The sequence below is a fragment of the Arachis ipaensis genome, chromosome B09 (genome assembly GCF_000816755.2).
Source record: "Arachis ipaensis cultivar K30076 chromosome B09, Araip1.1, whole genome shotgun sequence".
Classification (NCBI taxonomy): Eukaryota; Viridiplantae; Streptophyta; class Magnoliopsida; order Fabales; family Fabaceae; genus Arachis; species Arachis ipaensis.
The window spans coordinates 8,034,170-8,043,826 of NC_029793.2; the positions used below are offsets into that span (position 1 = coordinate 8,034,170).

Below are 9,657 nucleotides of genomic sequence, written 5' to 3' on the forward strand. Positions count from 1 at the left end.
TGACCCTCCTAAAAAAAATTTCTAGCTCATCCCTGTAAACAAACCACTCTAACGGCAACATTATCATCCTCGTAAGCAACAAAAAAATCACAACCACCAAATCTAGTTTGTTTTTGAGGAGATCATCATCATCACCAATTTGAATAACTCCCGTTATTGTTTCTGTACCTATTTTCAATTTTCTTAAAGAATTTTTTCTTTTTTCAATTTCATTTCTCAAAACTTGGTTCAAATTCACCCAATTCCAATATAACACCGGCACAAACAAAAGAACATACAAACACAAAAACCCCACACCTCAACGCAGCATAACATACAATAAGATTATATCCCCTTTTTTTTTTTTTGAGTGAAATGTATAGCTTCTTTGATGCAAAATAATTAACTGAATCAATGATATCATGAATTCTATACATTGAACTAATAAATTTTGTGAATCCAAACCATTGCAATTATTATATTACATATAAACAATTCACCTTTTTAGCTTGGATCTTTATTTGTGTAACCTAATTAATCAACTAGATCTGCTAAGGTCGTATCATATTTACTCATCACATAATTTTTGTAATCAAATCGAGACAAAATTATGATGATATAACATTTTTTCTTCAAATGAAAGAACATCCAGATCAAAAGAAAAGATAATGATAATAATGAACCATATATATATAAAACAAACCTGCGCTGAACTAAATCTTGAGGCTCAAATCCAAGTTCATTTCTGTCATCGGAAGGCATATCAAGCATTGGCTTATGATCATACTCATCACCAACACTACAGTTACTATTCTGCCCCTGCAACGACAACGACGATAGCGAATTTTGCATGGACCACATGTTAGCATGTTCTTGCAAAGGGGTACCGTTGTTGCTACTGCTATCATTCACCTCTTGCACCATCATACACTGCTCGTGATGCGGCATTTGTTGAAGGTAATGGTAATGGTTAACCCCATTACCACCAACAACAAGGCCGCCACCGCCACCAGAACTGTACAGCGTCAACGGATCTGAATTGATACTGTCATCTCCGTTGACGCTGACATTAATATTACTGGTGGCGGTTTGGTTATAAAGATGTTGGGCCTGTTGATGTTGGGCCTGGGCTCTAAGTATAGCCAATTGTTGAAGGACGAGCTCCAACTCGGCCAGGTGAAACTCGATCTGAGCCTGAAGATCTTGTACCATGCGATAGCAACCGCCAACGGGGTCCTTGGCTCGCATATCGGATTGAAAGATGATGGTTTTCATAGCTTCGTCCTTTTCGTGAGGATTAAGGACCTTGATGATCTTGGTGATGTTGCTTACGCCGAAAAGCTTGTGAGCGTTGAGGAACTGGCGTTGGCGGTCATGGGGGAAATAGGGGGCGAGAATGCAATCGGGAGCGCATTTGCGGCGTTGGTATTTGCAGGCAGCACAGGCCTGGGTGGTGCTGTTGCCAGTGCGTGTTGTAATGGTGGAGTTTGAGGAGCTCATGGCTTTTTGTGAGAGAGAAAAGGAGGAGAGACAGAAAAAGAAGGAGGGGAGTTTGAGATATCAACTGCGTCTCCGGCGGGGAGGGGATGAAAGAAGGTTAGGGGATGGGAATGGAAGCGTAGGGATGTTAGAAGGCTTCGGACTTTTTCTCCAATATCAGAGTTTCTCTTCCCTTAATTTCGAAGAATGCTGAAACTCATGGTTGATCCAGAGAAATGTTAGGAGTGGCATGACATGTATATATGCATGCATGCATGCATGTGTGTATCAGAGAAAGAGAGAGATCATAACGGATTCAATTGTGTCAATCGATATTTTTGGGTTATCCAATCACCATAGTATATATAATCAATTTTGCTAAGTACACGGTAACTTTTATAAATAATGTGAATAATAAATTTTAAAATTAATCTAATAAAATAAATATATATTACTCTTTAAATTATGTATTTAAATTTTAATATTAAAATAATTATTATTTATATATTTAGTAAATAATTAAATCAAAAAAAATAATTATCTAATTAAAAATAATAAACATAATTATCTATATATCTATTAAATTAAACATTCGACATATTCATTATTCACGTGATTTAGTATTCTTATTTTTTACTTATACTTTCCTATATATAATATATGTTAATTAAGCTTCTTATAGGTTTTGTTACACTTCAACATGGTAGTGCATATAGTGCTTAATTACCAAGTGTTATTATTTGACATTTGCGTTATGGTATATTAAGTTATTAACCAAAAAGAGAATATATAAAAAACAAGATATATAGTATAAGAATGAATTAAGAATCTTATGATATTGTCGATTTAAAGTTTTTTTTAAAGAATTATCATACATCTTTGTATCTCAATGTTATCTGTATATTAATTATTAATAATTTATATTTTAAAATTTAAAAAATAAAAATTTTAAATTAAACCAAATTACAAACGATACAGTTATGCCTAATATCACGCTAACCTCACTTTTCCAGAGTAACCAGTCGCAACTTCACTCCTCGCTCTCTGGTCCGACACTGCCCAAATTCTAGCTGCCGCTGCCTAGCCTTCTATCAACGTCGTCCAGCTTCTCTGTAGATGTCCAATTGCGCCGCACCGGCTGCCGCCCAGCCTCTTCGCCAACGTCTGATCGCGCCACACCAGCCCTAGAGAGCTTCCTTCACACTGCCCACTCGCAGCTGGCCGTGCAGCCTCCCCGCAGCCCACTGCGTTCATCGTCCCAGCATCACCATCCACGATAGATCCGATCAACATACATGAACGTACACGATTAAGGGAGTTTGATCATGGTTGCTTCTTCTGTTCATTCATCTCCTTCTTCTTCTACTTCAATGGCTAGTTTAGGATGGTCACTTTAGTATGTATGCAGATGATTATTTTAATTTTTATGTGAATGATTATTTTGATTGGATTGGGTTTAGTTATATATAATTAAAATATGTTGAATGTTCAATTCATTAATTACGCGGATGATTATATTTATCCTTAAGTGAATGGTTACTTTTACTAGGGGTGAGCAATATTGGCGGTGGCGTAGGACAAGCCAAGCAGGGACGGTGAATTGGGATGATTATTGATGAAAGTATGGGTGGCAGTCGGTTAAGAAATAAGAGGGTGTTGGAATGAAATGTTTGGTAAATTAGGGTTTGGAATGATTATTTTTTTTGAATAACTAATTAAGTGGATTTTTTTATTTAGGTAATTTGTGGAGTGTTTTTTATTTACATATATTAGACTAAATCTGCAGCTCATTGTTCACATTGTTTAGATTTTTTATTGTCTTTCTAATGGAATTGATACATAAATATATGGGTTATGCTAGGTAACCAATGACTTTGTTGAACAACATGAACAACCACCAATAAAATAAAAACACACTACACCTTCAAATTACCCACCTAAATTTTAATATTAGAATAACCATTCACACACCTAATGAAATGAACATTCCATATATCCATTGTTCATATTGTTTAATATTTTCATTGTTTACCTATACTTTTCCTAAATATATTAGTAGTTAATTTTAATAATGGATTTTAGTGTACAAATAATATTTTTCATCCGTTCTAACGATGAATTAAGGTCTCGTTTGGGAAGCTTTAAAAGTAACTTTTTTGAGTTTTTGACTTATGAAAAGTAGTAGTATTAATGTCGGGTGCAATTTTTAAAATCAAGTTGCAACTTTCTAAAAAACTATTTAGGAGTTTATAGAAAAGTTAAAAAAATGACTTCTCTCATAATACTACTATTTTTTTTATCACATTTCTATAAAATAAATATTTTTAGAACTAAAAATTTAAATACAAAATAATTTATTTATAAACTATTTTTAATATGGTTATAGTCAAATTTCACGTAGGAATCTTTTGTGCGACGTAACAATTAGCTAATGAAAAAAAAGTTAGTTAATATTAACGAAAAATAATTAGATTTTTAATTGAATTTTTGAAAAATAATAATAATACCTTTTTATTTTAAATATACATAAGATAAAGTGTTCAAATTTGTACGTTCTTGTATACCGATTTCTCTCCCATAATGTTACCATAGTGTTTTTGGTATTGATTTCATCTCATTTTGCTTTTTGAAGGCATTATTGATATATTTAGTTTGCATGCGTAAGCGTAATGTTGAGGGAGAAAAGGAATGGGCATGAAGCATGGGATATGGTATGGTATGACATGACAAGGCATGATATGAAATTATGGATACATTTTTCAGTATCCACAGGTGGTGTAATATCCATATTCCAAGGAATAATGCAGTTAAAAAGTCAAGTCAAAATCTCATTTTACCTCAGGATATAATTATTGATTATATATTATATATTTTTCTTAACTACGAAGAGCGATTCATTTGGAGATGGTTCATTATAAAAGATAAGAGTCAATAGCAGTTTAATTATGTGCATTATGTTAATGTGGCTGATATTTCACTCCATTAACACCTACATCATATATTTTTGCATGCATGCAAATTATGCATGATTCGAAGCTTGCCATTGTATTTTTATTATAGGTTATACTAGCAAAATAATAACTCAAAATTATTTTATTTAACTCAACGTTCATGATTTTATATATATGACATTTATAATAACATATTTATTATATTTAATAGTATTTAGTATCCAATTATTTTAATAGTAATTTTAAAATACAAAACAAGTTATTCAGTGATAATTAAAGAATGCACAATAAGTTTTATTATATGGTTACAAACTTATGGTATCGATATTGATGTGGTAAATGGTAATGCACATTGGCAATGAATGAGTTCTTTGAGCTGAATGATAATAATCATAAACAAAAATATTATTTGTATACCAAAAACAGTCATTAGTTTTATATAAATACATGTATAATTTAATTTATTTTTAATGTATATTCGTATTTCAACATATATTTTATACTGATAAATACATGTATAATTTAATTTATTTTTAATGTGTATTCGTATTTCAACATATATTTTATACTGATGACTAACTTTAGTGCCTAATTTTAGTATATACATAGCATAACTTTAATCATAAATCATAATTGAGTATGGCTTTAGGTTTTTTTTTTTTAATTTTTTTTTCATCTTTTGTGAAAATAATAACATCCTTCAATTTGAATAGTCAAACTATGAGATGTATTGCAACAAACCAACCCTCACGTGAATGACATTTGTTCGTTCTCATCGTAAATAGTAAAAACTAGTCATAAAATTAGTAATAGCGAGTTTTATCCTATATTTTCACAGAAATATTTTTCAGTGGATTGAAAAGCAGATCGAGAATTCGAGATAGACAGATAAGTTTCTCTCAATCCAATTTTATATTTGTAGTGTGAATTCTATAATTACTTTTTCTATTTTCTATCGACAACAAGACAGTGACACTCAACATCAATGAGAATGCTGTTCAGCTATGCACTTCTTGTGTTCTGTACTTTGATGATAATCAGATATACATGTGCTATCGGCTATCTTTCCATCAAGAAATAACTTTAAGCTACACCTATTAATCCTTGACTACATTGAGATTGTAGAACATAAATCTAATTCTGAGACATGCTCTTGAACAACGTATCAAGTGTAAATCTTAGCAATTTTGTTAATTTGAAGTTAGAAACTGGAGATACACATCTAGTAAAACAACGAAGCTACAATCTCTCGACAAACAATACAATATTTGTGGTTTTTAGCCAACCTGAAAATTGACAGGCTCCTATGGCTCAGACTTAACAAGCTCCTCGACAGAATTTCGGTAATTAGCAATCAAGTCTCTGTAACAAGGAGAAAAATGAATACGTGTTTAGCATCAAGCAACTCAATCAAACATAGATATCAGATAAACATAGCACTAACCTTCGTTGATTTAGCAATTGCTCACTTTCTTCTAGCTTCTTGTTCTGTCCCTCAACTGTCTGCATTTAGCATCATCCAGAAAGTACAAACTCATATTAGACCTAGAATAGTACCGGTATAAAACAGCAAGTTAAAGATTCAACTTTTCTACTGTTTAAAGAACAATCATATCAAGATGCAGAATAGAATATGTATCATTCTTCTTTTCTGTGTTGGTCGATGCATGTGTTTTTTTAATTATCATGCATAGGTTGGACACATAAGTATAAATGCTAAAACCTCAAACCCAGCTCAAGACACACATAAATACACAAGTGCACACATGAGTGCACCTAGTACCAAAACCATAATAAAATTATTCAGTTTCAGCACACTTTTGAAGCTAAATATTTAGAAGTTCAAGTGTTTAATTAAATATGCCTATCCTCTATGTAGCAACCAATATATGTAAAAGCAAAGCATAAAATAAGAAACATATTTTACAACAGAAACAGAAATTGCAGAATCGCTAAATACCATCGCCTTGGTGCTAATGGAGTCGGAGATTGAGTTCAACAGTTGCTGGCACTTCTCAAAATGGGTGCTCAATTCAGTGATCTATAACAACAAAACCAACCAAATATGACACAAATGACTATTCAAACTTTCAAACAACCCTCAATTGGGAAGTTCAATTGCCAAAACGAAAAAAGAAAAAAAAAGGTGATTGATATTGAACAAAACAATGAAAACAAGGCAAAAAAAATGAATGAAATTTAAAACATATCATACCAATGCATCTGACTGTTGATCTGGAGTCCCATGCTCGATAACCTCAGCCAAATTCTCAACCAGCTATACCCAAAAATAAAACTAAAAAATTAAATATAAATCATAACAAAGCAACAATAACAATGAAGTTAAGGGGAAACTGGGTTAAGGTTACATGTAAGAGGTGGTAGTGTGAGGCCAGTGATTGGTGAAGGTTCTGCTGCTGCTGCTGCTGCTGCTGTTGCTGTTGCTGTTGCTGTTGCAGCTGCTGCTGCTGCTGTTGTTGTTGCTGCTGCTGCTGCTGCTGCTGCAGAAGAAGTTGCTGTTGTTGTTGTTGTTGTTGTTGTTGTTGTTGTTGTTGTTGCTGATAAAGCTGCTGCTGTTGTTGGAATTGAGGCTGTTGAGGTTGCTGAAACGTTTGATGGAGAAACTGTTGTTGTTGCTGCTGCTGTTGCTGCTGGTGGAGATAGAGGGGATCTTGAGATTGAGAATGGGTTGGGGTGTTAGTGTTGTGGGTTGGGATCATTGTCCAGTTTCCTCCTGAAGAAAACTGATCCATCGATTCAATTCAATTCTGCCCTTTGCAAACACAGATTAGGGTTCGAGCACCAACAATACCACTATTGTTTCTACATTAACCACCAAATACCATTAGAAGTTTAGAGGATGCAAAAGCCCCTAATATTACTTGAAAAATACACAAAAGCAAAATTGACACATGAATGAATAATCACAGTATATGTTTGAACTATGAACTATGCAAAAGCCCTTCCAGCTCACCAATTACAAGAATAGGACTAGGTCTAAGTGAAAATAGTATAAATAAGAGTAAAACTAGTGTAATAATTGTATGCAACAGTGATGAAATGAAATTTCCTTCTCATTGACTATGTTCTTCTCTAATTCCTCTTCTAAATTATAATAATTCTTCTTCTCCCTTATTACACACTCATCCAAATATTCCCCCTGATTCTTAATTCCATTCATACACCATTCTTAAGATAACAGCAAGAACAACAAATATACCAGTGAGAGGACGATGCCGACGGAACGAAGAAACGCTGCAGCCAGAGGAAGGGAGGGAATCACAGCAGCAGAGTGAGAAGAGAAATCAGGGGCAGAGGATACGGCGAAGGCTGGGTTTCCTTTTCGACCTTTTTTTTTTCAATGGATAACTAACAAAAAAATTCATCTCTTTAATAAATGGTGAACTGTATTTATATTTATCAAGGTTCTGAAAACCGGACCGGTCATCAAACCGCTTTAGTCATTGGTTTATTGGTCTAACCGGTCTAACCGTGGTTTAACCGAAAAAACCGTTCCATGATAAAATAATAAGTAAATTATAAATAAACATCATAAAATATCTTTCAAATTTAAAACCCTACACAAACTATCACCAACTAAATGTAATTAATCATCAAAATATGCAAAATAATTGCAGTGCACAAGTTAAAGATAGACAATATTACCTTAACGTAATTGAGTCAAAAAGTAAAACAAAACAGGCTCTTTTAATTCTTTTATGCTTGTAGGCTTTAATATAATCATTAATATAATCATTATCATACAGAGGAACTTTGTTGAAGGAATTTATGGCAACCAAAATAGGCCCTGCTTTTGTCTGAATTGTACAAGATATGATTAACAAGGTTAAATATTGAAGTTAGTTAATCAGACCAAACAAGAATATTTCCCAGTTGTCTCACTGAGTCCAGCCAAATGAAAAAAACATCACTGTGTACTATCGTAATTCTAGATCATATCTTACTTTCCCATCAGGCAGTGAAACAACAGAAAGCAGTTCCAGAAGATGTTGTTATCTTAAAACTGATTTCAAAGCCTAGAAGCAGAGTGAAATTAAAAACATGAAGCATATAATAAATCAAAAGATCACCAATTGCAATTTTTTTAATAAGAACAGAAGTTAAGAACAATGAAAAATGAAGAAAGATTAACATTTTTCAACCCAATTTTAACAAAGCTCATCACAATGATTAACAACAACAAAAAGCACTGAAGGAACAGTGAATCAGTAACATGGGCAGTGCAAATTTAAAATTTAAAAGTTATCAATTTAAAATCTATCATCAAATACAATCAGTGAGCAAAGCCAATCAACCAAGCACTCACTGAGCATTCTGTTATGATTCTGTGACTAGGAAGCAACAAATTCAGCAACAAATTCAAGTTACAGCAACAAATTTAACAAATCTTAGTAAAGTCCCGATTTACAGCAACATTTAGATCAGCAACAAGGCAAATTTATTGATTAGCAATTTTTTCGGCAACATGCAAAAATACAGGGAGAAGGGAAATCTGGAGAAGAGAGAACAGGGAAGCGATGGTGCAGGGACTCACCAACGGTCGACGGCGAGTCAGCGACCACCCCACGGAAGGCGACGAAGCAAGAGACAACCCCACGAGTTGCTTCTGCCGCCGGCGACGAGACAGGCGAACCACGAGATGCCAGTGACTGAGACGAGACTCGAGTGAGACTGGGAGGCAGATTCGAGCAGAGACAACCACAGACGACGAGCAGCAACCAACGCGCACAGCTCGAGCACTCACTGGCGGAGGGAGGCGCGAGCAGCCGAGCACAGAGGAGAGAGGCGAGATGCGAGCAAACGACGCGGAGGATCCGGCGAGAGGCCCGAGAGCACGAAGACGGTAGTTCTTGAGTGCGACGGACGGCGGCAGCAATCTCCCACTCCGACAGACGGCGACGACGATTGGTGGAGGCTGCTAGGGTTTGGTTTCTTTGGCTGCTAGGGCATTTGCTGCAGAAAGGAGTTGGAGAAGTGGGGGATAAGTGGATAACGCGTCACGCGTGCAATCTTTTCCCTTTCAACAAAGGAAACGACGTCGTTTATGTAAACCGGCCGGCTTCCGATCCGATCTGACCGACCAGTTACTGGCCGGTTTAACGGTTCTCGAACGGTTTTAAATTGAGCGGTTTTACAAACTGGATCGGACCATTTTTATGATCGGTTTCCGATTCAACCGGTTCGACCGATCGGTCCTATCCAATTTTTAAAATTGATATTTATACTT

The 9,657-nt window shown here is 34.8% G+C and overlaps 2 protein-coding genes across 3 annotated transcripts in view; both read right to left on the reverse strand.

Annotated features, from left to right (window-relative positions):
• The window catches only part of LOC107614906 (LOB domain-containing protein 22), a 2,881-nt gene extending 1,100 nt beyond the window's left edge, over nt 1–1,781 (reverse strand). Inside the window, exon 1 of the mRNA XM_016317033.2 lies at nt 683–1,781. Within this exon, the coding sequence (XP_016172519.1) occupies nt 683–1,479 (797 nt within the window). The 5' untranslated portion in view covers nt 1,480–1,781. The remainder of the gene's footprint in view (nt 1–682) is intronic.
• LOC107618788 (mediator of RNA polymerase II transcription subunit 9) lies at nt 5,392–9,387 on the reverse strand. Of its 2 annotated transcripts, XM_016320943.2 has the most exons (7): nt 8,965–9,387; nt 7,630–7,778; nt 6,779–7,232; nt 6,625–6,687; nt 6,370–6,450; nt 5,854–5,912; nt 5,392–5,771 (listed from the first exon to the last, which is right to left on the reverse strand). In XM_016320943.2, the coding sequence occupies exons 3-7, from the start codon at nt 7,160–7,162 to the stop codon at nt 5,714–5,716; spliced, it is 645 nt and encodes a 214-aa protein (XP_016176429.1). In that variant the 5' UTR covers nt 7,163–7,232; nt 7,630–7,778; nt 8,965–9,387; the 3' UTR covers nt 5,392–5,713. The 2 variants fall into 2 exon arrangements, with proteins under 2 accessions (XP_016176429.1, XP_016176430.1); XM_016320944.2 differs by lacking the exon at nt 7,630–7,778 and having other exon boundaries at nt 8,965–9,099.